We start from the raw sequence: 26,799 nt of genomic DNA, 5'->3' as shown, positions 1-26,799 counted from the left end.
ATTGTGCAAGTGTGAGTGGCTGTTTACGTCAAATTTCGTCCCAGATTGTTTAATGTGAGCCATATACGGGGAAAGAGATGGCGATGGAAAAACGTTAATGTTGTTTTGAGCCAGATAATTCATCGACACCCCTGCTGTGGGAGGGCTGCAAACGTCGCTGGCGTTGTTGGTGTGTCAAAATTGGCCCCACATATGGCCTTCGGCAGTGGATTCCAGCAGCCCGAAGACGACGCCTAATCGTATCGCTGGACACTGCTCCCCCTTGACCCATGAACTAAGGCTGCTGTTACTGTTGGTGCTTGAGTTCGGTTCCTTAGATGAGTGACCTGGATGAACCGATCTTGCGCATGAGATGACACTCGTTGCCGTCCGGTACGGGGACGATCAGCAGCAACCCCGGTTTGCTGATGACGTTGAGCAAGTCGTGTAATGGTGGTAAGATGACAGCCCAATTGTCTAGCTACAGCGGTTGCAGAGCTACCTCCATGCAACTTTCCAATGGCCATTCCTCTCTGCTCAGTCGTTAGTCGAGGCATCGTTTGTGTGGCGTGCACATCTCCTAGTGTCAATACTGAACTGTTTTTTGACACAAACCTTTATAAAGGACACCTCAGATTGAAATGCATGCTTTTCATCCAGAACCGTTGCTGCAAGTGCTGCAATTATGGTTTTGCTGCACTGTTGGTGTGTTTGTGCGAATGGTTCGTATGGACGTCAAATTGCATGACATCATCTCATCTCGGATCATTATGTCACTTTATCATGAACGTTCCATGAACGCTTACCTTCATGAGATTTCATTTATTCGAAACTTCGTTTCTTTTGCTGTTCAATATAATAAATGGACAAACACATATGTAATGAAACTGCACCAAAAGAAAAACTGGTACTGTCGCCATGCATTGTTGAATTCATTGTGAACGTCTGTTACTATGCCCGATGACAGATGCTCATGGTGTTAATCACTGGATTGTCTGGTCCAGACTCATATATTTACAGGCTGCCGTCATATAGCTGGAATACTGGAGTATGAAGGAGCACGGTCTTATAACAAGCCAAGGGTAGCTGTCACGAAGCGAACATCAGTGACTGACATAAGGCAATTGATATTTACCTGTAAAATACTGCCAGCCTGCCTCTTGTTCACCCCCAGTGAAGACGGATGAATAGTACAACCGGCAACGTTGAAACGCTGGATTGTGCAGTACCATGTTGCACTGCAGATTACGGAGACAAGACCACAAGCATGCAGCTTTGTCAGAAACACTGCGTTCAGTGATGAAGGTGTCAATGAACATTTGTCCGTCCAAACTTCTATGATGGTTAAATGTCAAAATGTGACATGACTGTAAAATTGAGCTGTAAGTCACGGTGATGGTGAGAACTAGCTGAACAAATTCCCAAGCAACCATCCTCATGCTGCAAGTTTCTAAAATAGTTCCCTGTAGTTAGAGAACGGGAGAATATTAACAGCTCAAAGTGTTAATTGGTGGTATGACGCCAGTATTGAGTACACGCTCGGTTGCCTTGTAAACATGTAAATTGGCTCTGTTCACCGACCAATCACTGACAAAGTGATCCTGTGACTATCTTTAAGGAGCGGCCGTTTGAGATATGAATTATATATTATAACACAATGCCATTTAGAAAGTGGTCAAATGTAACATATGTTATATTTGGGATTGCACTTTCGTAGTGGGACTCAACCCAACAAAAAGGCACTAGTATCTGTACTTTACTAAGAAAGTGTATCTGACCATAACTTGTAAATGACATTGTGTAATCACAGCTTTCAGCCGTTGGAGCCATGCCATTTTACGCTTATCAGATGTACACAAGTCCGCTCTGGACTACCACTTGTGCGACTTCCATTTTCGTGGAAGTCGCCGTGGCTGGGCGGGTTAGGTGGCTGCCTTTGTGTGCCGGCGATTAGGAGCCAGACTCAGAGGGTGTGGGTTCGTATCCCGGATGGGACTCAACCCAACAAAATGTACTAGAAACTGTACTTTACTAAGAAAGTGTAATCCCAAATATAACACTTTACATGAATTATATAGTTCACATTAATGAAAGAACGGAAGACAGCTCGTCACAATGTTTGGCATCAATGTCAGGAAGTTCGATTATCATATCGATTCATTACAGTCTTGCGCAAACAACTGTGATAAACAACTTGCAAGTTACTATTCGGCGTGAGTGAGTTACGTTTACGCCGCTTTTTGGAATATTCCAGCAATAACACGGCGGGGAACACCAGAACAGGCTTCACACATTGTACCCATGTGGGGAATTGATCTCGGGTCTTCGGCGTGACGAGCGAACGCTTCAACCACTAGGCTACCCCACCGCCTCCGGTCTGTTTGAAGTAGCTAACACAAAACGGAACGCACGATTAATATTTTTATTTCTGACTCGCTGTTACAGAAAGTGATCAGACACTCATGGTTGCGTCTGGACAATGAGTAGAGAAATACATCGACTTGTTTTAAAAAGAGGGCACAAATACTAGAGACAAGGACGCACGCGAGCGCGCGCACACACACACGCACATAGTGAGTGAGAGAGAGAGAAAAAGAGTGAGAGAGACATAAACATAAACATACACAAACACAAACATCAGTAAACAATGTAAGGACAATCAGTATTTAATTATTGTGATTCATCAGCAAAGTTAGCCACAGCGTGTTACGACATTTATTTTATATAAAACGTGGCTTGTTCACTTTGGATACATGGTGTAAATATAGGGTGACAAGTAAGTAAGTCTAAGAATTATTTTCAAATGTTTACATTTACATCTAGTCAGTGAGTGTGTGAGTGAATATTGCCTACCGCCGCATCAGCAGAACATTTATATCTAAGCAGAATTACATAACATAGAACCACGTGTTACAATATGCTCCAACAGTTACTGAAGTAGATTCTCATACAGACAAACAAAATACACACACACACGCCCGTAAATAATGTAAGGACATTCAGTATTTAATTATTTTCATTCATCACAGCAAACACACATCACACGCACACATACACACACACACATACACACACACAACCGTAAATAATGTAAAGACATTCAGTATTTAATTATTGTGATTGATCACAGCAAACACACGCACACGCACATGTGCACTCACACACACCCGTAAATAATGTAAGGACATTCAGTATTAAATGATTGTGATTCATTACAGCAAACACACGCACGCACACGCACACGTACACACACGCACCCGTAAATAATGTAAGGACATTCAGTATTTAATTATTGTGATTCATCACAGCAAACACACACACGCACACACACACACACATCCGTAAATATTGTAAGGACATTCAGTATTTATATATTGTGATTCATCACAGCAAACACACGCACGCACACACACACACATCCGTAAATAATGTAAGGACATTCAGTATTTAATTGTTGTGATTCATCACAGCAAACACACGCACACGCACACGCACACACACATCCATAAATAATGTAAGGACATTCAGTATTTAATTATTGTGATTCATCACAGCAAACACACGCACACGCACACGCACACGGACACGCACACGCACACGCACAAATTCATTCAGTTTCTGTACTGAGCTGTAAGGTGAACTTTCTGCTTAGAGTCACTAAAGACATTCATAACACAACAGAACATTACAGCGATTCATCAGCAGAACCATGGAGTCACAACATGTTACAACATCTAGTTTATGTAAAGCTTGTCTTGATTCACTTGGGATACATGTCGGAATATTGGGCATCAAGTAAGTAAGACTGAGAGATATTCTCAAATGTTTACAGTTATATCTAGTGAGTTTGTCAGTGAGTGAGTGAGTAAATGTTGCCTAACGCGGCATCAACAGAACATTTATATCTAAACAGAACTACATAACATACAACCACGTGTTACAATATGCCCCAACAGTTACTGAAGCAGAGGTATGCTGTTTGTCATACAGGCAAACAAAAAATGAAGTGTAATTTTTAGTACATGTTATCAGGTGAAATAATAAGCTTTCCTTCAGGAGAGCTGTAATCTTATATTTAATTATGAATCGACATACAAATGACATCACAATGAGTACAAATGTATTTCTCACATAAGAGATCCTGAAACATTGAAAAGAAATTATAGTTTGTAGACATCAGGACACTAAAGTGAACAATTCACAATTATTACCAATAATGTAGATTTATATTAAGTGTCTGGATACTCAGCATGTCTTGAGTAAAAAAGGAGCATATATATACAATGTAATATCTGAATGGGTCTATGTACAATATCATATCAGTTCTGTCTGTAAATGTACAATGAATATATTAACAATCTGTACAATGGTCGACCAGTCAAATTGTCTTTATAAAAGTTAACTCACCACTTCCTTATTGTCATGACAAAATGGGAAGAAAGAGAAATATCCTTCTCCTACTCCCAGACTCCCAAGAGTACACAGACAAAGTTATGAATGGAAATCGACAGGACGGACAGACAGACAAGCAGACAAACTGACAGACAGACAGACAGACAGACGTCGGGTTGTATCTTTTCCGACTCCAAGAACACATCGATATTTACAAACATGCCTTTTGACAACGTGCAAAGAATGAGAAAAATTATGAACGGAATTCGACAGACAGACAGCCAGACAGACAGGCAGAGGGACAGACAGACAGAGGGACATAAGGCAGACGTCAGGTTGTGATCTTAACACATCAGTTACATCTACACGCGTAACCGAAAATATGTTTACCTATTACCATTTGCATTATTTTACATTACATGTATATATACCATGATCAACATCTGATAACACAGATCTGATAACAAGCAAATAAGCATGTCTTAAATAAGCATGTAATAATTGAGATGTGAATTATTTACAATATCTCAGATTTGAAACCAGAAAGTATAGTCAATGCATTGTGTCAAATATTTAGTGAACAGATGAAATACGAGTCCCTCAGTTCATCGTAATTCTCCAGGGATGAACAAACTATGTCAAGCAATTACATAGACATCTATGTACATATCTACAGAATCTGATTATAGACCAAGAGTTGCTACCCACAGCCGCCAAAGAAAGCATACGTTGGCATGAAAAAAAACCATCCAGTAATCACTGAATGTGAATTATTTTCGTTATAAAGCATTTGCAACCAGCACATATTGTCAATACATAATGTCATATATATAGTGAACATCTGTAATGTCTTTTATCAGTATTTCTCCAGGAATGAACAAATTGTGTCAGACAATTACATAGACATCTATTTACATATCTACGACATCTGATTACAAGTCAATAGTTGGTATCCATAGCAACGAAGGAACATGTCTTGGCATGAAATAAACATTTATTAATTCCTGAATGTACATCATTTTTCAAAGTGTGCCTTTGCAACAAGCAATATAGTAAGTGCATATTTAAATCAAAAGGATTAATGAGAGGACAAGATTTAACATATATTTGTAAAATTGAAATGATATAGATTTATGTTGACAGTTAATATTTGGATGCGGTGGTTCCTGGGAACTTTGACGTCATATTGAACATTTTCACCGACCTGTTCCCATCCATGCACTTATTTATTGCTCACAAAGTTTAATGCTTATTTAAGTGCCCAGGAGTAAACTAATGTAATATTATGCACCTATGTACTGCAGCATTATGTTCTGTGTCAAAATGATATAGACATCAATTTACATATCTACAACATCTGATTACAATTGGTACCAAGAGCAACACCGATAAGTCAAGTGTCAAATACAAGAGGGTGTTATCTTCCAAACATTCACTAAAGAAGATAGGCATATTCAAATTGCATACTGAGACGATTTGAAAAGCATACTAGATTATTTGTATTTATTTGACAATTTTGACCTCACAAACATCAGATTGTTCAGCTTATTGAGGCATAAGATCATCAAAATCAATAATGTCGTAATACAGGTTTCATTTGAAGTGTCATCTGCTGTGTACAAAATTCCTTTGTTGCTTTCTTGTTCATACTTATTATGCATTTTAACAGTGTATCAGTATATTTAAGAATTCAATCTTTGATGCCCAGGATGATCCTTGACATTTTTGAGCTTTTAGGAAAGTCCATCAGCTGTCCAAACCTTTTTCAAATCTTTCTCATTCCCGAGAATTCCCTGACTTATTCCTCAGGTATTCCACAATGACATTACTCTGTCCGCTCTGAGCCAGAGTAAGGATGCATTCGCTTGTGTCTGAGACCAGAAAGAGATCTGCCTTGTGGTCCACCAGTAGCTGGAACACATCCCAATGTCCACACACAGCCGCCATCATCACCGGTGTCAAGTTGTACCGACCTCTGACATTGATGTCAAAGGTCGGGAGCAGATACTCCACACATTGTCTGTTGGCTCCGGGACAAGTCAGATGAAGCAGACTCCAAACTGATCTGTCTGAACCAACTCAGGACTGTTGTCATAGCAACTTTCAACATTTCAAAAGATACTGTCACTACCGATCTCATCAGTATTGTCCAAGGGGATGTGCTTCTTCACATATTGTCCATCAGGTGATAATCGTTCTATGATTTGTCTACATCCTCCCTGAAGGGCGAGAGTGAACAAATCATCTCCAGTCCTATCAACCAGTGTCAGATCTGCACCTTGTCGTCTGAGGTAGTCAAACACTGCAGACTTTCCAAATATAGATGCTACCATTGTAGGAGTCCACCCATGTGTGTCTCTGTCATCAGTATTAAACCATGGACACACATGTTTCACCATACCAAGGTGCCCACCTATAAAAGCAACGTGTAGCAGACTATTCTCCATATTGTCCACTATTTTAACGTCAGCGTTTCGGGACAAAAGGAAGTCAACAACAGGAATGTGGCCTCCTCTAGCTGCCTCCAGGAGTGGTGTGCGACCGTGAAGATCTTTTGTGTCAATGTCAAAATCACCTATGACATCTTCAACAATCAACATGTTACCACCTCTACATGCAGTGTGTAGTGTTGTGTGATTATCATCACCTACACAAACACGGTTACCTACACGTTTCAGAAGGAGTTCCCAAATACTGTGTTTTCCCGAGAAAGCTGCTAACATCACTGGTGTAAACCCGTCTTCTACATGACAATTAATGTCAAACAGTGGAAGCAGGTATTCAACAATGGGAGAATTTCCACCTTGACATGCCAGATGAAGGACGGTGTTATTGTTGTCAGCATTTAGTGTGAGATCAGCTCCCTTTGACACGAGCAGGTCGACAACATCCTTCTTGCCATGCAAAGCTGCTGTCATCACTAGTGAGAGACCCATCTGTCCACAACAATTAATGTCAAACAGTGGTAGCAACTATTCAACAATGGGAGTATTTCCAACTTGACATGCCAGATGAAGGACGGTGACATTGTTGTCAGCTCTTAGTGTGAGATCAGCTCCCCTTGAGAGGAGCAGGTCGAAAATATCCTTCTTGCCATGCAAAGCTGCGCTCATCACTGGTGAGAGACCTATCCGTCCACGACAATTAATGTCAAACAGTGGTAGCAGGTATTCCACAATGGGAGAATTTCCACCTTCACATGCCAGATGAAGGACGGTGTGATTGTTGTCAGCTCTTAGTGTGAGGTTAGCTCACTTTGCCACGAGTAGGGTGACAACATCCTTCTTTCTACAAACAGCTGCTATCGTCACTGCTGTCAAGCCCAGGTTTTCCAGTCAATCATCAAACAGTGGAAGCAGGTATTCAACAATGGGAGTATTTCCACCTTGACGTGCCAGATGAAGGACGGTGACATTGTTGTCATCTCTTAGTGTGAGATCAGCTCCCTTTGACAAGAGCAGCTCGAAAACATCCTTCTTCCCATGCAAACCTGCTATCATCACTGGTGAGCGACCCATGTGTCCACGACAATTAATGCCAAACAGTGGTAGCAGGTATTCAACAATGGGACTATTTACACCTTGACATGCCAGATGAAAGACGGTGTCATTGTTGTCAGTTCTTAGTGTGAGATCAGCTCCCTTTGACACTAGCAGGTCGAAAACATCCTTCTTCCCATGCAAACCTGCTACCATCACTGGTGAGCGACCCATCTGTCCACGACAATTAATGTCAAACAGTGATAGCAGGTATTCAACAATGGGACTATTTCCACCTTGACATGCCAGATGAAGAACGTTGTCATTGTTGTCAGCTCTTAGTGTGAGATCAGCTCCCTTTGACACTAGCAGGTCGAAAACATCCTTCTTCCCATGCAAACCTGCTATCATCACTGGTGAGCGACCCATCTGTTCACGACAATTAATGTCAAACAGTGATAGCAGGTATTCAACAATGGGACTATTTCCACCTTGACATGCCAGATGAAGAACGTTGTCATTGTTGTCAGCACTTAGTGTGAGAGCAGCTCCCTTTGACATGAGCAGGTCGAAAACATCCTTCTTCCCATACGAAGCTGCTGTCATCACTGGTGTTAGACCCATCCGTCCACGACAATTAATGTCAAACAGTGATAGCAGGTATTCAACAATGGGACTATTTACACCTTGACATGCCAGATGAAGAACGGTGTCATTGTTGTCAGCTCTTAGTCTGAGATCAGCTCCCTTTGACACTAGCAGGTCGAAAACATCCTTCTTCCCATGCAAACCTGCTATCATCACTGGTGTTTGACCCATCCATCCACGACAATTAATGTCAAACAGTGGTAGCAGGTATTCAACAATGGGACTATTTCCACCTTGACATGCCAGATGAAGAACGTTGTCATTCTTGTCAGCTCTTAGTGTGAGATCAGCTCCCTTTGAGACGAGCAGGTCGAAAACATCCTTCTTCCCATACAAAGCTGCTGTCATCACTGGTGTTAGACCCATCCGTCCACGACAATTAATGTCAAACAGTGATAGCAGGTATTCAACAATGGGACTATTTACACCTTGACATGCCAGATGAAGAACGGTGTCATTGTTGTCAGCTCTTAGTCTGAGATCAGCTCCCTTTGACACTAACAGGTCGAAAACATCCTTCTTCCCATGCAAACCTGCTATCATCACTGGTGTTTGACCCATCCATCCACGACAATTAATGTCAAACAGTGGTAGCAGGTATTCAACAATGGGACTATTTCCACCTTGACATGCCAGATGAAGAACGTTGTCATTCTTGTCAGCTCTTAGTGTGAGATCAGCTCCCTTTGAGACGAGCAGGTCGAAAACATCCTTCTTCCCATACAAAGCTGCTGTCATCACTGGTAAGAGACCCATCCATCCACGACAATTAATGTCAAACAGTGGTAGCAGGTATTCAATAATGGGAGTATTTGCACCTTGACATGCCAGATGAAGGACAGTGACGTTGTAGTCATCTCTTAGTGTGAGATCAGCTCCCTTTGACATGAGCAGGTCGAAAACACCCTTCTTTGCAAAAATAGCTGCTGTCATCACTGGTGAGCGACCCATCTGTCCACGACAATTAATGTCAAACAGTGGTAGCAGGTATTCTACAATGGGAGTATTTCCACCTTGACATGCCAGATGAAGGACGGTGACATTGTTGTCAGCTCTTAGAGTGAGATCAGCTCCCTTTGACACTAGCAGGTCGAAAACATCCTTCTTCCCAAACAAAGCTGCTATCATCACTGGTGTTAGACCCACCCATCCACGACAATTAATGTCAAACATTGGAAGCAGGTATTCAACAATGGGAGTATTTCCACCTTGACATGCCAGATGAAGGACGGTGACATTGTTGTCAGCTCTTAGAGTGAGATCAGCTCCCATTGAGACAAGCAGGTCGACAACATCCTTCTTCCCATATGAAGCTGCTCTCATCACTGGTGTGAGACCCACCCATCCACGACAATTAATGTCAAACAGTTTTAGTAGGTATTCAATAATGGGAGTATTTCCACCTTGACATGCCAGATGAAGGACGGTGAGGTTGTAGTCATCTCTTAGTGTGAGATCAGCTCCCTTTGACATGAGCAAGTCCAAAACATCCTTCTTTGCAAACACAGCTGCTGTCATCACTGGTGAGAGACCCATCCGTCCACGACAATTAATGTCAAACAGTGGTAGCAAGTATTCAACAATGGGACTATTTCCACCTTGACATGCCAGATGAAGGACGGTGTCAATGTTGTCAGCTCTTAGTGTGAGATCAGCTCCCTTTGACATGAGCAGGTCGAAAACATCCTTCTTTCCAAAACCAGCTGCTGTCATCACTGGTGAGAGACCCATGCGTCCACGACAATTAATGTCAAACAGTGATAGCAGGTATTCAACAATGTGAGTATTTCCACCTTGACATGCCAGATGAAGGACAGTGTCATTGCTGTCAGCTTTTAGTGTGAGATCAGCTCCCTTTGACATGAGCAAGTCGAAAACATCCTTCTTCCCATGCAAACCTGCTAACATCACTGGTGAGCGACCCATGTGTCCACGACAATTAATGTCAAACAGTGGTAGCAAGTATTCAACAATGGGACTATTTCCACCTTGACATGCCAGATGAAGGACGGTGTCATTGTTGTCAGCTCTTAGTGTTAGATCAGCTCCCTTTGACATGAGCAAGTCGAAAACATCCTTCTTTCCAAAACCAGCTGCTGTCATCACTGGTGAGAGACCCATCCGTCCACAACAATTAATGTCAAACAGTGTTAGCAGGTATTCAACAATGGGAGTATTTCCACCTTGACATGCCAGATGAAGGACGGTGTCATTGCTGTCAGCTTTTAGTGTGAGATCAGCTCCCTTTGACATGAGCAAGTCGAAAACATCTTTCTTCCCATGCAAACCTGCTATCATCACTGGTGAGAGACCCATGTGTCCACGACAATTAATGTCAAACAGTGTTAGCAGGTATTCAACAATGGGAGTATTTCCACCTTCACATGCCAGATGAAGAACGTTGTCATTGTTGTCAGCTCTTAGTTTGAGATCAGCTCTCTTTGAGACAAATAGGTCGAAAACATCCTTCTTTCCACAACCAGCTGCTGTCATCACTGGTGAGAGACCCATGTGTCCACGACAATTAATGTCAAACAGTGTTAGCAGGCATTCAACAATGGGAGTATTTCCACCTTCACATGCCAGATGAAGAACGTTGTAATTGTTGTCAGCTCTTAGTGTGAGATCAGCTCTCTTTGACAGGAGCAGGTCGAAAACATCCTTCTTCCCATACAAAGCTGCTGTCATCACTGGTGTGAGACCCACCCATCCACGACAATTAATGTCAAACAGTGGTAGCAAGTATTCAACAATCGGAGTATTTCCACCTTGACATGCCAGATGAAGGACGGTGTCATTGTTGTCAGCACTTAGAGTGAGATCAGCTCCCTTTGACATGAGCAGGTCGAAAACATCCTTCTTCCCATACGAAGCTGCTGTCATCACTGGTGTTTGACCCACCCATCCACGACAATTAATGTCAAACAGTGATAGCAGGTATTCAACAATGGGAGTATTTCCACCTTGACATGCCAGATGAAGGACGGTGTCATTGCTGTCAGCTTTTAGTGTGAGATCAGCCCCCTTTGACACTAGCAGGTCGAAAACATCCTTCTTTCTAAAACCAGCTGTTGTCATCACTGGTGAGAGACCCATGTGCCCACGACAATTAATGTCAAACAGTGTTAGCAGGTATTCAACAATGGGAGTATTTCCACCTTGACATGCCAAATGAAGGACGGTGTCATTGTTGTCAGCTCTTAGTGTGAGATCAGCTCCCTTTGACATGAGCAAGTCGAAAACATCCTTCTTTCCAAAACCAGCTGCTCTCATCACTGGTGAGAGACCCATCCGTCCACGACAATTAATGTCAAACAGTGTTAGCAGGTATTCAACAATGGGAGTATTTCCACCTTGACATGCCAGATGAAGGACGGTGTCATTGCTGTCAGCTTTTAGTGTGAGATCAGCCCCCTTTGACAGGAGCAAGTCGAAAACATCATTCTTCCCATGCAAACCTGCTCTCATCACTGGTGAGCGACCCATGTGTCCACGACAATTAATGTCAAACAGTGGTAGCAAGTATTCAACAATGGGACTATTTCCACCTTGACATGCCAGATGAAGAACGTTGTCATTGTTGTCAGCTCTTAGTTTGAGATCAGCTCTCTTTGAGACAAACAGGTCGAAAACATCCTTCTTTCCACAACCAGCTGCTATTATCACTGGTGAGAGACCCATGTGTCCACGACAATTAATGTCAAACAGTGTTAGCAGGCATTCAACAATGGGAGTATTTCCACTTTGACATGCCAGATGAAGAACGTTGTCATTGTTGTCAGCTTTTAGTCTGAGATCAGCTCTCTTTGACAGGAGCAGGTCGAAAACATCCTTCTTCCCATACACAGCTGCTGTCATCACTGGTGTGAGACCCACCCATCCACGACAATTAATGTCAAACAGTGGTAGCAAGTATTCAACAATGGGAGTATTTCCACCTTGACATGCCAGATGAAGGACGGTGTCATTGTTGTCAGCACTTAGTGTGAGATCAGCTTCCTTTGACACGAGCAGGTCGAAAACATCCTTCTTCCCATACGAAGCTGCTGTCATCACTGGCGTTTGACCCACCCATCCACGACAATTAATGTCAAACAGTGATAGCAGGTATTCAACAATGGGACTATTTCCACCTTGACATGCCAGATGAAGGACGGTGTCATTGCTGTCAGCTTTTAGTGTGAGATCAGCTCCCTTTGACATGAGCAAGTCGAAAACATCCTTCTTTCCAAAAACAGCTGCTCTCATCACTGGTGAGAGACCCATGTGTCCACGACAATTAATGTCAAACAGTGTTAGCAGGTATTCAACAATGGGAGTATTTCCACCTTCACATGCCAGAAGAAGGACGGTGTCATTGATGTCATTTCTTAGAGGGAGATCAGCTCCTTTTGAGACAAACAGGTCGAAAACATCTTTCTTTCCACAACCAGCTGCTATCATCACTGGTGAGAGACCCATGCGTCCACGGCAATTAATGTCAAACAGTGGTAGCAGGTATTCAACAATGGGAGTACTTCCACCTTGACATGCCAGATGAAGGACGGCGTCATTGCTGTCAGCTCTTAGTGTGAGATCAGCTCCCTTTGACATGAGCAGGTCGAAAATATCCTTCTTCCCATACGAAGCTGCTGTCATCACTGGTGTTAGACACCCCCATCCACGACAATTAATGTCAAACAGTGATAGTAGGTATTCAACAATGGGACTATTTCCACCTTGACATGCCAGATGAAGGACGGTGTCATTGTTGTCAGCTTTTAGTGTGAGATCAGCTCCCTTTGACATGAGCAGGTCGAAAACATCCTTCGTCCCATACGAAGCTGCTGTCATCACTGGTGTTAGACCCCCCCATCCACGACAATTAATGTCAAACTGTGATAGTAGGTATTCAACAATGGGACTATTTCCACCTTGACATGCCAGATGAAGGACGGTGTCATTGCTGTCAGCTTTTAGTGTGAGATCAGCTCCCTTTGACACGAGCAGGTCGAAAACATCCTTCTTTCCACAACCAGCTGCTGTCATCACTGGTGAGCGACCCATGTGTCCACGACAATTAATGTCAAACAGTGGTAGCAGGTATTCAACAATGGGAGTATTTCCACCTTCACATGCCAGATGAAGGACGGTGTAATTGATGTCAGCTCTTAGAGTGAGATCAACTCCCTTTGAGACAAACAGGTCGAAAACATCCTTCTTTCCAAAAACAGCTGCTGTCATCACAGGTGAGAGACCCATGCGTCCACGACAATTAATGTCAAACAGTGGTAGCAGGTATTCAACAATGGGAGTACTTCCACCTTGACATGCCAGATGAAGGACGGTGTCATTGTTGTCAGCTCTTAGTCTGAGATCAGCTCCCTTTGAGACGAGCAGGTCGAAAACATCCTTCTTCCCATACGAAGCTGCTGTCATCACTGGTGTTAGACCCCCCCATCCACGACAATTAATGTCAAACAGTGAAAGTAGGTATTCAACAATGGGACTATTTCCACCTTGACATGCCAGATGAAGGACGTTGTCATTGTTGTCAGCTCTTAGAGTGAGATCAGCTCCCTTTGACACTAGCAGGTCGAAAACATCCTTCTTCCCAAACAAAGCTGCTGTCATCACTGGTGGGAGTCCCATCTGTCCACGACAATTAATGTCAAACAGTGAGAGCAGGCATTCAACAATGGGAGTATTTCCCCCTTGACATGCCAGATGAAGGACGGTGTAATTGATGTCAGCTCTTAGAGTGAGATCAACTCCCTTTGAGACAAACAGGTCGAAAACATCCTTCTTTCCAAAAACAGCTGCTGTCATCACAGGTGAGAGACCCATGCGTCCACGACAATTAATGTCAAACAGTGGTAGCAGGTATTCAACAATGGGAGATTACTTCCACCTTGACATGCCAGATGCAGGACGGTGTCATTGTTGTCAGCTCTTAGTCTGAGATCAGCTCCCTTTGACACTAGCAGGTCGAAAACATCCTTCTTGCCATACGAAGCTGCTGTCATCACTGGTGTTAGACCCCCCCATCCACGACAATTAATGTCAAACAGTGATAGTAGGTATTCAACAATGGGACTATTTCCACCTTGACATGCCAGATGAAGGACGGTGTCATTGTTGTCAGCTCTTAGCGTGAGATCAGCTCCCTTTGACATGAGCAAGTCGAAAACATCCTTCTTCCCAAAACCAGCTGCTGTCATCACTGGTGAGAGACCCATCCGTTCACGACAATTAATGTCAAACAGTGGTAGCAGGTATTCAACAATGAGAGTATTTCCACCATGACATGCCAGATGAAGAACGGTGTCATTGTTGTCAGCTCTTAGAGTGAGATCAGCTCCCTTTGACACTAGCAGGTCGAAAACATCCTTCTTCCCATACAAAGCTGCTGTCATCACTGGTGAGAGTCCCATCCGTCCACGACAATTAATGTCAAACAGTGATAGCAGGTATTCAACAATGGGAGTATTTCCACCTTGACATGCCAAATGAAGAACGGTGTCATTGTTGTCATCTCTTAGAGTGAGATCAGCTCCCTTTGACACTAGCAGGTCGAAAACATCCTTCTTCCCATACAAAGCTGCTGTCATCACTGGTGAGAGTCCCATCTGTCCACGACAATTAATGTCAAACAGTGATAGCAGGTATTCAACAATGGGAGTATTTCCACCTTCACATGCCAGATGAAGGACGCTGTCATTGATGTCAGCTCTTAGAGTGAGATCAGCTCCCTTTGAGACAAACAGGTCGAAAACATCCTTCTTTCCAAAAACAGCTGCTATCATCACAGGTGAGAGACCCATGTGTCCACGACAATTAATGTCAAACAGTGATAGCAAGTATTCAACAATGGGAGTATTTCCACCTTGACATGCCAAATGAAGAACGGTGTCATTGTTGTCATCTCTTAGAGTGAGATCAGCTCCCTTTGACACTATCAAGTCGAAAACATCCTTCTTCCCATACAAAGCTGCTGTCATCACTGGTGAGAGTCCCATCCGTCCACGACAATTAATGTCAAACAGTGGTAGCAGGTATTCAACAATGGGAATATTTCCACCTTGACATGCCAGATGAAGGAGGGTGTCATTGTTGTCAGCTCTTAGTGTAAGATCAGCTCCCTTTGACACTAGCAGGTCGACAACATCCTTCTTTCCACAAACAGCTGCTATCGTTACTGCTGTGAAACCCAGGTTTCCCCGACAATTAATGTCAAACATTGGGAGTAGATATTTTACAATTGCGATACTGTCTATATGGTATCCATGACGGAGAGACAGGATTCTGTTGTCAATATTGTTTCTCCTACAAACCAAGTGGAGTACATTATTATTATCAGTATCGGTTATACGAACATCGGCCCCTTCAGATCTGAGCAGACTAAATATTTTATAGTTCTCATATAAAGCAGCAATCATAACCAGTGTTTTCCCCATAGAATCTCTTGCATTAATGTCAGTGACTGGGAGGAAGAATTTTGAAAGTCTCACGTCACCTACTCTACAGCTGTACTGCAAGGCTAAATGAGATGCACTTTGAAAGTCGAAGTCTCCAGTGAGATCTTGGACGTATAATCCTTTGGTAATAAATACAAATATTTCTCTTCCTATTAGATTGAACCCCTTCATCCTAGCAATTTGAAAGACATTTTCTCCAACATCATTTTTTGATTCAAAGACATCAGCTCCAATGTTAAGTAAGGCTGATGCAACGTCTTTGTAATTATTGTCTGTGGCAGTCACTAGAGCTCTGTTGAGCACACTTTGATGAGGCAGTGACGTATATTTGGAAGATAACAACAACAACACTGCTTCGTTCCCACAGGAAGCACAGGCCTTGAAGGCTTCCATGATCTCTTCATTTGAAAAACCGTACCCAAAATCAAGGATTTTCTCAACCAAGTACAGACTGTGTGCATGAACTGCATAGTACAGTAAGTGCTTCCCTTCTTCCTTTGCATGTAACATGGCAAGCCGCTGTGCATCTTCCGTATTCGGCAACCAGTTAAGCTTGTTGGATTTCTTCAGTTTAAGCATCTTGAACACTTTGTCAACTATTTGCTCGTTTTTCAAAATCGGGTGTGCAATAGACATACTGTAGTTGCCTTTGACAACAGCGTCAGCCAGTCTGGAGGCAACTGTGTCATAGTAAGCATCTGAGACGTAGATGATGTGGAGGTGATTATCTATTGCAGTGGACTGGACTGGCTGGGTCCGTACACGCTCATAAAGGAATCTGATACTGCAGTGGTTCAGAACGAAGGATGGATTCATTTTGAAAAGAGCACACGCACAGGCGTCATAGATGGTGGGGTGTGAAAATCCAAGGATATCTCCATCCGTGAAAAATGTACCCCTGTAACACCTGACGGCTTTGGCAACTACAGTCCATGACGTTACTTGTGCCACCCGTTTTGTGGCCTGCAGATTAGCTTCTAAAACATCATTTTCAGATTCCATTTCTACCTGGCTCAAGTTCAGATTATTTTCGCACAGCAACATGAGGATGAGCGCAGCAGACTGGTCATTTCTACGTTCTATGATCATGTCAATTTCTTGCCGTAGATAAAATAGGGGTTCTCGGAAAAACTGTGCAGGTTCTTTCTGAAAACTCAGAAATTCACAAAACAGTGTACATATTAGGGGAAAACCAAACAAAGATTCACTTGTGTCACAAAGCTCACCAATATCGAGGTCCAGGTCGATGTTATGGTGTCTTAGTTGTTTCTGGAGTATTTTCCTTCTTTCCTGGGGGCTGTATTGACATGACTTACTTTTAGTCAAATCGAGAAGCGATGGTCCAGTGAAAAAATAATATTCTTGGCCATTCAACTTTGCGACTCCACATTCCAGGTTGTATGATTTAGTGGTGAAGATAACGCGAATCTCTGACTCAGCGCCTTGATGTGTTTCCCGCTTGTTATCCTTACTAGAGTTAGCATTTTCTAAATAATGTTTCAGATTTTGCAGCATGGTCCTAAGATGGGGAACGTCAGTTGATAAGCCGACTGTTCCAAATATATCATCCAGTATCAGACAAACTTTCTTTCCACGCAGGTCACAATTCTTCAACTCGAATTTATCCACATCATCAACAAACACAAGTTCATACCCCTGGTTCCTGAGATCTGCTCCGATCATCAAGGCAATGGACGTTTTTCCTTCACCAGAAGCACCACTCATTGTCACATGACCATACTTCTCCAAGCGTTCTTTCACTCTCTTGTAGTTAGCAGTTTTCTCAAAGACATCTTTGACTCGTTTCAGATTCATTTCCAGCATATCTACAAGACGAAAATGACATTTACTGCTATCACATCAGTTTTAAATCATATATGCTGTTACATCTGCCGTATCGTATCTACGTCTGATTGCCACATTAACTCGAAATAAATTCATTCAAGATCGTCTTTTGCCATTAACTCAGTCAGTTACGGAATTGCAATTGAGTAACCTTGATCAAACAAGTTATGAGCTAGAGTTATATGTAACTCCTTGATATATAAAAAATGTACTTCAACAGTTATAAAATGTAAGTACCAAAGGCTGGATTTGCTACAATATTCTTCACACCGAGGGAATAAAAGCCGATGAATCCGATGCAGGGGGCGATCCCAGTCGCCTGTCCTCTTTGCCCAACAAAAAAGAGCATCACGAAGCTAACGGTTCTGATTTAACAGGATTAAGAATTACATAATCCAGTCACCCAACCACCACACATTACCACCTAGAGTAATATACAGCATGGTTTTCTACAGCTTCTTATACACAAAACATTCATTGTCATCATCTGTCTATTATGTCTGTGTAGAGGTAAATCTTACCTAAATCAACATATTGTATGAAGTTGAAAGAGAAAGGATACATTTAGAGAATAGAAAGGTTTAAGACCTTAAGACAATCCTGTCAGCCTGAGTTCTTCAAAGGCCACTTCCAAATGGAAGTTGGTGTGATGTGGCTATTAACAAGTGGAGCTTCGTTGTAGCTACTAACACCATCACCAAGCAAGTGAACACTCAGGTTGTATGTCCGTAGAACTCTCCCGGTTGCTCACTTCTAGCTGGTTTTAAATGCATTTGTTTTGTCCCATAACAAGGCTATGTTTCTCCAATTAGGCATCATTATTACCTGACTTCATTATTCCATCATTGTGACCTCCAACAGATAAGCTGACATCAGAAGAGTCCTGTACTATGATGCCTTTGAAGTCAGATCCTGCAATGAGAGTAGAAACAGCAAGTGAGTCACAATGGATCATGCAGTAGCTTCGTTGTGGCCGCAGCCTGATTGTATGTGTTTGATACTTGTCAGATACTTACGTAATTTTGGAAGGAAACAACAATAAGTGTAACCAACGATGGCACCAACTCCCTTGCACGTTTTAGACAATAAAGTGTGTTTCAGAAAATACCGTCATTGATACTGATTTTTATCAAAGGTGGTGAATATTTTGTTTGTGATAAGCATTCTAGTTACCTGCAGTGATTCTAGTTGACAGCGCTTGCCTTTCTCGTCTCTCGGAAACAGCCATGGTACTATTTCCGGCACTGGCCTGACGCTCGACCACTTCTGATGATGCTATCATGTCCATGGAGAATGTCCCATCACCATGTGTTTCTTGGGGAACGACATCCACATCATTGTCATTACCAGGTTGTGCTACTTCTGATGTTGCTATCATGTCCATGGAGAATGTCCCATCACCTTGTCTTCCTTGGGGAACGACATTACCATCATTGTCATTACCAGGTTGTGCTACTTCTGATGATGCTATCATGTCCATGGAGAATGTCCCATCACCATGTCTTCCTTGGGGAACGACATCCACATCATTGTCATTACCAGGTTGTGCCACTTCTGATGTTGCCAGGTTGTCCATTGGGAAAGTTTCATCACCATCTGTCTCACTTTCCCTGTTATGACGTTCAGATTCTGTCTCCCTCTGATTCCTCGACATGTCTGAAAATCAATGTTAGAAACATTAACCTATTCCACAAGTGAAACTAAAATTGATAAACCATTGATAAATGAAGTTATTAAGCAACATACAGGCTTGACTTGTGATTGTGATAGACGCCACCGGCTAGGCAAGAATGTTTATCATAACTTCTTTTGGATCTTGAATGTGCTTCTGGTTTAAAGATTTTATTTTGCACCATGCTGGGATGTCAAGTAAGATTATTGGATTAGCACTGAACGTTAACCACACTGTGACCAGCCAGATCAAAACCAATATGACAGGTGAAGGATCTGCCAAGATCTGGATGACTACGAAAAATTAGCGCTAAAACGTCCATGCGTACCCACAATAGTGCGTCTGTCAGCACCGTGAGACGTAGGATTAAGGGCCAGAATACCAATCAAACCTTACCTATATATATATTGATTGATTGATTGTTTGTTGTTTAACTCCGCACTCAGCAATATTCAATCTATAAGACGGTGGTCTGTAAGTAATCGATTCTGGACCATATAATCCAGTGATCAACAGCATGATCTTCTTCATTCTACAAGCTTGATATTCGATAATCACAGCAAGACTGTGATTCGGAAATATCGACTTCAAACGAGCCGTATGTAATTGAACATCAACAGCTGAGCTCCTTATGACGTCACCTAACAACAGGCGTGAAAACAGCCCGTCGTCAATCTATATTGGGGCATTGAGTGGCACGCTCATTTCCGATAACGCGCGTGCGTTTTTTAGCGATAACCGTTTTCAGCAATTCTAACCCGGATCTTCACTACACAATCTGGCCAAAAACTTGCTTGTGTGATCTGTGGAAGGGGAAACTACTCCTGATATTAACAGAAGCTGGTGGTCTTTTCCCTGTGACATGTGAATGAAATTACAAAAACATTTTGCGTACTTCTCCTGACACATACCATACTTATCTTGCCCAAAGGTACTCTTTATTACAGTTCATGTAGTCACAGAAGATAAAGTTTTTCCCCACTCAGACAATGCATATTTTGCAATTTGTTCTTCAAAAGAACACTCAGTATGTTGAATTACAAGTTTCATTGCTTCTGGTTCCACATTCTGGTCTCTCTCCTATCTGATGGACAAACAGATAAAATGTAACATTTATTGGATGTTGTGCAAAAATAATATCATCCTTATTTGTCCCCATTTGTTTATCGGTATTATATAGTGACAGGCAAACACAAAACTACACAGTCACAGATATAGAAAATTCAAAAACATACACACATGTACACACAGAAATACCGAAACTCACACAGACACACTGACATACGCATAGGTAACGCATACAAACATTCACATACAGACAGACGGACATACACAGTTACCCACACATACAGACAAGCAGACACACTGAGACATGCACAGACATAAACATGCGCACACATATATTCATTCACACAATCAAATACACACAGACACATACAGACAACCGCACACACGCACAAACACAATTAGACACACACCTACTCACTCATACAACTAAGTAACATACACATAAAGACACACCGAAATTTGCTATCTTAATTCTTTGACCTCGATACATCAGTTGTTGACTTTGTCAGATCAAATGTTTTCATCTTCATGTAATTTCATGACAGGGTTCCCGTTCATTCTTCATGAAGAATTCAGAAAGGTTCGAGTTGTAACCATGGTTTCCGTCGTGAGACTAACAGCAGATGACTGAACACTGTCAACACTAACAGAATGTCATACATGTAGAGTTATATGCATGCACAACAAATCATCGGTTAAAGTAAGACATCACTGTAAGGTATGCTCAAGCTGCTCACTGTTCTCGTAGATACACCTCTGTTGTCAGGTATGGTACGGGCTCGAAGGGTTGGAACCTGTCTCGGAGGTTCGTGGTTCGAATCCATCAGTCGTTAATGATGGGCGGTTACTATGGGGACGGTCTAGCATTTGAACTTATTGCAATAATCGCAAACTTGTCTTTCTTTGGACGTTGAATTGGTGACCAACGTCACAATTTAAGGTACTGAAGAATACATTCCGATCCCCAGTTTTCATTTTCTGCGTGGCGCGGTATGTCAAGCTTAATCCAGAAAGATGAATACTTCCTTCTGTACTTCTTGAGACTGCTTAGATTGGAATGACAGGCATATGGTTATCTAGCCTATTCATGAACTTTGACTCAAATACTCGTATTTCATACATCTTGCTGATTTCGTGCAATTTCAACAACAACAAAACCAACATATGCTTCATTGCGTTTCTGGGTCTTTAACCATGTCAACACACCCTTTCTATGGTTCAAGCACAAATTTCATTTACAGGATTACCAATGAAACAGTGTAAAACTTTTCCCTCTGAGTAATATATCAGATCTTCAGTCTCTCAGAAATTAACACAAGTGCAGCGTAAAAGGGCTATAGATATGCTCCAAATGGGGGTACCACAGACCCATGCTGCAATAACATTAAATTGCTCCCGTAATACCACAGGGGCGTGTCGCGTTTAGAAACAGCGTTAGAAAGACATATAGGTATATAGACCCTACCCTAGTACTATATGAAAGGAAAGGGATGTAACGACGGAACCAAACCTCCTCAATTAAAGATAGATTTCAACACGTAAACTATTTTTAAAGCCCCCGTCGAGGCCTACGGATCGAAAGCTAGAAGATGTCTCTATAAAATGAGCAATAAATGGTCACAATCAGATCATTATTGCAAAAGTTATACGCCACGACTCATCGAAAACAGCAACCTCCGCAATTCCAAGCCAAAATCAGCCAAGACAGCGAAAACGCACCTTTTCAATTCGTTTATTAATTCCAGCCACGTTGACAGCACCTATGTAGGGCTATCATCCGATCGGCAGCGGCACTCCACGGGGGTAAAAACTTATTGCAACATCTACAAATCATTTCCTCGACAGTAAGCAGGCATTTTCTCAAAAAAACCACTTGGGCAGATATTGAAAAACTGTTTTGTGTACCTCATATTGACATTACCATCCATTATTAATTCATTGTTCATTGTATTGCTGGGACAGTTTGCACAAGGTTTTAGCACATATAGATGTTGACAATACTCTTTATTAGGATCATTTATGTTTTGTTATTTTTTGTCGTTATTGAGCTTCAGATCGGCCCCCATGTTTAGTAGGCAACACTGTAAGCCTCGAAGTCTCGCCCAAATTGGTGTCTTGGAACTTTGCCTAGTATCTGGATACTAGTAGCACGTTCATTGTTAAGTGTTTAAATTTTCTGGATAAAATAGAGTCATTTGATATGTACATGCAACAAAAGAATTTAATTCTTAAGGACACGTTCCACAAAGTCCTCCAGTTTTTTTCCCGTTAGAATATGTTGACATGGTCCCTGAAACAATATCACATTTCTGTTTTAACAGTTCATGCTTATCGGGAGAGACATTTTATAATAGAATTGTATTGCATATTTCGCAACTGTACCCGTGAGGGATTCTATGGAGGAAATTAGTTTGAACCCTAAACCTGAGAAACCACCTGTAACCCACAGGGATAACAAATTGCTGCTGAAACTTAAACCTTGAGCCCGACAAGTGGAGCTTCATGTGGAGACCACGTGTATATCACCCTGAGCAGCCATCTTGTCCAGTAGATGGGATATGACACGTCTATGTTTCTGGACCTCATCTCAACTGTTTGCGAGCAGTCTTTGTTGTCTACAACTAACACGACCAGCCCCCCTACCTTTAGAGAAACCAACGTGAACCTACCTACATATGACAACGTAACTCGCCCTTACCTTCTAACAACTAGACTCGACCTTTCTCACTGCTACCGCCCACCATTTACGTCACATTCACGTGCAGACACGTGAAGGATTCTCCACACGACAGAAAAACAGATAACTTATCACACCTGTCAATCACTTAATGATAAGTTTCTTCATTAGGTTTCTGTATAACAGTAGGTCAGTTGTTGTTTAACGCCGCGCACAGCAGTACTCCAGCTACATGTCGTCGGCCTGGAAATAATCGAGTCTGGATCAGACAATCCTGTGATCAACATCATGTTTCAATATGATAACTGCACATTACGCGTATAGAATTAATTCTATAGATATTTGTCTTAGAGTGAGTGTTCTCTTCGGCTGTGTGCTGTATTCAACCGACTGTCAGCCTGAGAAGCTGGATGAGGCATTTTCGAGATGATCGGTACAACTCTTGCTTAGTAACGTCAATTGAATATTCAATTCTCTCATTTGACCTGTCACCTTATCTTGATGTAGTTGTTGGGTTTTCCCCTGGATCTATACAGCTACAGTATGGGACATTATCCATAACAAAACCAGATTTGTCTGAATATGCTGGGGTTTCTTATTCTAATTTTCACTTATGAAAGTTATTCCCCGAAAAAAAATACTTTTTCCCATACACACTTTAAACCAGGCAGCTATGTTTATTAAGATTTCCATACAGAAGCAGATGGCTTCGAATTTCCAGACGAGTTTAGGAAGCACATATTGAAAGATGGCTGCAAGAACGACTCATGTCTATTGAGAAACACAAAAATATATAGAGTTCTTATGGGCTGCCTGTCCGAGTGCGTCTCTGCTCGCTGAGTATCTGGCCTATGTTATCAGACACTAACTTCTCCGATAAAGAGTGTTGACGCATCACGGCGCAGGCCAAGGTTTCATTCCCTATATAGGTATATAAAAAGAAATCTACTTGTGGCGTCCCATGCTGACAAATTGCTGAAATATTACTACAGGCGGCATACATTCATATTCTGATCAGAATAATAATTTTGTGCTTTCCGTCCGGAACCCCACTCATTCATTCACACAATCATCCATTCACAGGTCCTCATCTGTTTAATATATACGAACATGGAGAATTTGCCAGTCTAACATACTAACAGGTGATCAGCAACAAACATACTTAGACTAACGGGCTAAAGAAACGATACCAAGTCGAAATCAGTGGCATTACAAAACGACAAACCAGCATTGTTGCCAATACACCTGTCATTAAAATTCACTTTCCTTTTTCACAATGATGGTTTCTCGTTTTGTAATATCAGTGATTTCGACTTGGTATCGTTACTTTTGCCGGTTAGTTTAGAATACATACTGATTTAGTATGAAACACAGGGATGACAATTATAATGATTGGGCTCCCCAAGATAATCACGATAATCATGTTCTCTGGACGATCACATAACGGACTGGTTGGAAAGCCCAGAAGGCTCTTGTTTCAAAGAGGAACCTTGTAACATTATTCAAAAACGATAATAGAAGAACATGTTCAGAACTAGACCAAGCATCTTGAGTTCATTCAACTGACCAGCTCCATGGGACGTGCACAACTTTAGTTGTCTGATAATCTGCAGAACTACCTTAACTTACTGGATACCCATTTACCCCCCTCCCACACACAACCCCGCTCACACACACACACACTAGCCCCGCTCACAAGCTATCATTGAGGGTTTAAATTTTCTGGATGAAATAGGGTCATTTGATCTTTAAATGCAACTGACGATTTTGTCTTTAACATCACTTTCGACAAAGACGTTCAGTTTCTTTCTGTTACAACGTGTTCAGAAGGTACCTGAGTCACATTTATCAGTTGACAGTTCATATTGTCAGGGGAGATATTTCGCAACATGAAATGTGGGTTGCCTGCAGCGTAATTATTCACTGATATCATAAGGTTGTCACGTTTAGATTCTCGTTTTTGTCGGAGGAAGTCATCGAGCATCACAAATCGTGTGCTGTCTCTGTCAACCCTCCAGACGGAAACGTATGTGTGTGTGCGTGCGTGCGTGTATCTGTGTGTTTGCATGAAATTGTGGTTGTCTGTTTATAAGAATTTAGTTGCGCTGCTTATTTTGCCGTGAATGAGAAAACGGAGAAAACGTCATATACAAAATGTTAATTTGGAGAGCACTTAAAATTGCATATCACCCTGAGCGGTCATCTTGCCCTGTAGCTGTGATACGACACGTCCATGTTTCTGGACCTCATATCAACTGTTTGTAAGCAGTCTTTATTGTATACAACTAACAGGACCAGTCTCATATCTTTAGAGAAACCAACCTGAAACTACCACGGAAATATGACAACGTAAATCGCCCTTACCTTCTAACCGCTAGACTCCATCTTTCTCACTGCTACCACCCACCATGTACGTCACATTTACGTGCAGACACGTGAGGGATTTTCCACACGACAGTTACACAGATAACTTATCACACCTGTCAATCACTTAATGATAACTCACAGTACATGTTACCATTAAAAACTCAGATTTGTCAGACAATGCAGGGATTCCCTTTCTCCCGACATCCCTCAATTACTTTTTTGTTGCTTTTTTTACTTAAAATAATATAGCATTTTCTTATTTTAATTTTCACAGATGCTGTGGAAAGTTATTCTCCGAAACAAAATACTACCCCCTTTCGCACCATTTAAACCGGCCAGCTATGTTTATTGAGATTTCCATTCAGAAACAAAGGTACTCGAATTTCCAGACTCGAATTTAGGAAACTCATTTAGGAGACATAGCTGCACGGAAGACTGATTGCTATTGAGAAGCACAAAAGATATATAAATAATGACTGTCTGCCCGAGTGTGTCACTGCTCTAAGGTTTATCTTACCTCTTATCAAACATAGCTTTTCCGAGAAAGAGTGTTTGCGCATTGCGGCGAAGCCCTAGGTTTGATTCCCTACATGGGTGTACTATATGAAATCTGTTCGTGGCGTCCAACGCTGACAAATGAATATTACTACAGACGGCATAAATCCATATTCAGATCAGAGCCAACTGTGTGTAACGCCTCTTGGCCAAACAATACATTAGACGTATATCCCAATCATTTATTCACAAGACCTCATCTGCTGCATATATATACATGGAGAATATGCCAGTCTAACATATTGACAGGTGATCAGCAATAAACATACGTAGAACTGATTTAGTATCAAACACAAGGGTAGCTGATGAGCTGACCATACTTCCAGCTCGTACTATGGTGACAATTTTATTACTTATTTGTAATACATATCAAGTATTGCGGCGACTGTTTATACCTTTACACTTTTATGAATATCCAACAATCCAAAAATTTAATACGCTTCTGCAATCATCAAATGCAAGCATCTTAAAACATTTATCGGCATATATATATCAAGCTATATATGTTACTGAGAGAGTCCTCATTATAACATATTTTCTCACTCTGTAATTCTCAAAGTGTAACCTGGGCCTATGGCCTATATTACTTTTCTGAAATAAACCACCATTATACTGACTGTGGCCCATATACAGTAATGGTTGTGGACCAAGATGATAATG

At 41.8% G+C, this 26,799-nt stretch overlaps 2 protein-coding genes and 1 long non-coding RNA gene across 4 annotated transcripts; all 3 read right to left on the bottom strand.

Annotated features, from left to right (window-relative positions):
- Positions 1-4,848: 4,848 nt before the first annotated feature.
- On the bottom strand, positions 4,849-8,099 carry LOC124264817 (ankyrin repeat and protein kinase domain-containing protein 1-like). 2 transcript variants are annotated; one of them, XM_046699604.1, is made up of 3 exons: positions 7,757-8,099; positions 7,499-7,564; positions 4,849-7,111 (listed from the first exon to the last, which is right to left on the bottom strand). In XM_046699604.1, the coding sequence occupies exons 1-3, from the start codon at positions 8,082-8,084 to the stop codon at positions 6,483-6,485; spliced, it is 1,023 nt and encodes a 340-aa protein (XP_046555560.1). In that variant the 5' UTR covers positions 8,085-8,099; the 3' UTR covers positions 4,849-6,482. The 2 variants fall into 2 exon arrangements, with proteins under 2 accessions (XP_046555560.1, XP_046555561.1); XM_046699605.1 differs by lacking the exon at positions 4,849-7,111 and having other exon boundaries at positions 7,120-7,564.
- Positions 8,100-12,666: 4,567 nt separating this feature from the next.
- Positions 12,667-13,301, bottom strand: LOC124264819. The gene is made up of 2 exons (XR_006895266.1): positions 13,217-13,301; positions 12,667-12,826 (listed from the first exon to the last, which is right to left on the bottom strand). It is a non-coding gene; the product is annotated as an uncharacterized LOC124264819 (long non-coding RNA).
- Positions 13,302-14,110: 809 nt separating this feature from the next.
- Positions 14,111-25,605, bottom strand: LOC124264824. The gene is made up of 5 exons (XM_046699608.1): positions 25,582-25,605; positions 18,974-19,456; positions 18,626-18,712; positions 15,243-17,781; positions 14,111-14,129 (listed from the first exon to the last, which is right to left on the bottom strand). The coding sequence occupies exons 2-5, from the start codon at positions 19,452-19,454 to the stop codon at positions 14,111-14,113; spliced, it is 3,126 nt and encodes a 1,041-aa protein (XP_046555564.1). The 5' UTR covers positions 19,455-19,456; positions 25,582-25,605.
- Between the last annotated feature and the right edge of the window lie 1,194 nt (positions 25,606-26,799).

Source organism: Haliotis rubra, unplaced genomic scaffold (genome assembly GCF_003918875.1).
Source record: "Haliotis rubra isolate DU_JTF1 unplaced genomic scaffold, ASM391887v1 Scf946, whole genome shotgun sequence".
Classification (NCBI taxonomy): domain Eukaryota; kingdom Metazoa; phylum Mollusca; class Gastropoda; order Lepetellida; family Haliotidae; genus Haliotis; species Haliotis rubra.
Note: the sequence above shows the minus strand (reverse complement) of the source record. Positions and strands in the feature narration are given on the sequence as shown.

What these genes read in the sequence shown, in the direction of transcription:
- LOC124264817 (XM_046699604.1), bottom strand. Translation starts at nt 8,084, where the DNA reads ATGGGTCGCTCACCAGTGATGGTAGCAGGTTTGCATGGGAAGAAGGAT. An exon ending in CCTTCATCTGGCACGTCAAG is followed by an intron (nt 7,565 to 7,756) that starts GTGGAAATACTC and finishes TGGCATGTGAAG; the next exon opens with GTGGAAATTCTCCCATTGTG. An exon ending in TAATTGTCGTGGACGGATAG is followed by an intron (nt 7,112 to 7,498) that starts GTCTCTCACCAG and finishes GTCATGTAGAAG; the next exon opens with ACGGGTTTACACCAGTGATG.
- LOC124264824 (XM_046699608.1), bottom strand. Translation starts at nt 19,454, where the DNA reads ATGTCGAGGAATCAGAGGGAGACAGAATCTGAACGTCATAACAGGGAA. An exon ending in GTCAACTAGAATCACTGCAG is followed by an intron (nt 18,713 to 18,973) that starts GTAACTAGAATG and finishes CTCTCATTGCAG; the next exon opens with GATCTGACTTCAAAGGCATC. An exon ending in TGATGGAATAATGAAGTCAG is followed by an intron (nt 17,782 to 18,625) that starts GTAATAATGATG and finishes TTCGTCTTGTAG; the next exon opens with ATATGCTGGAAATGAATCTG.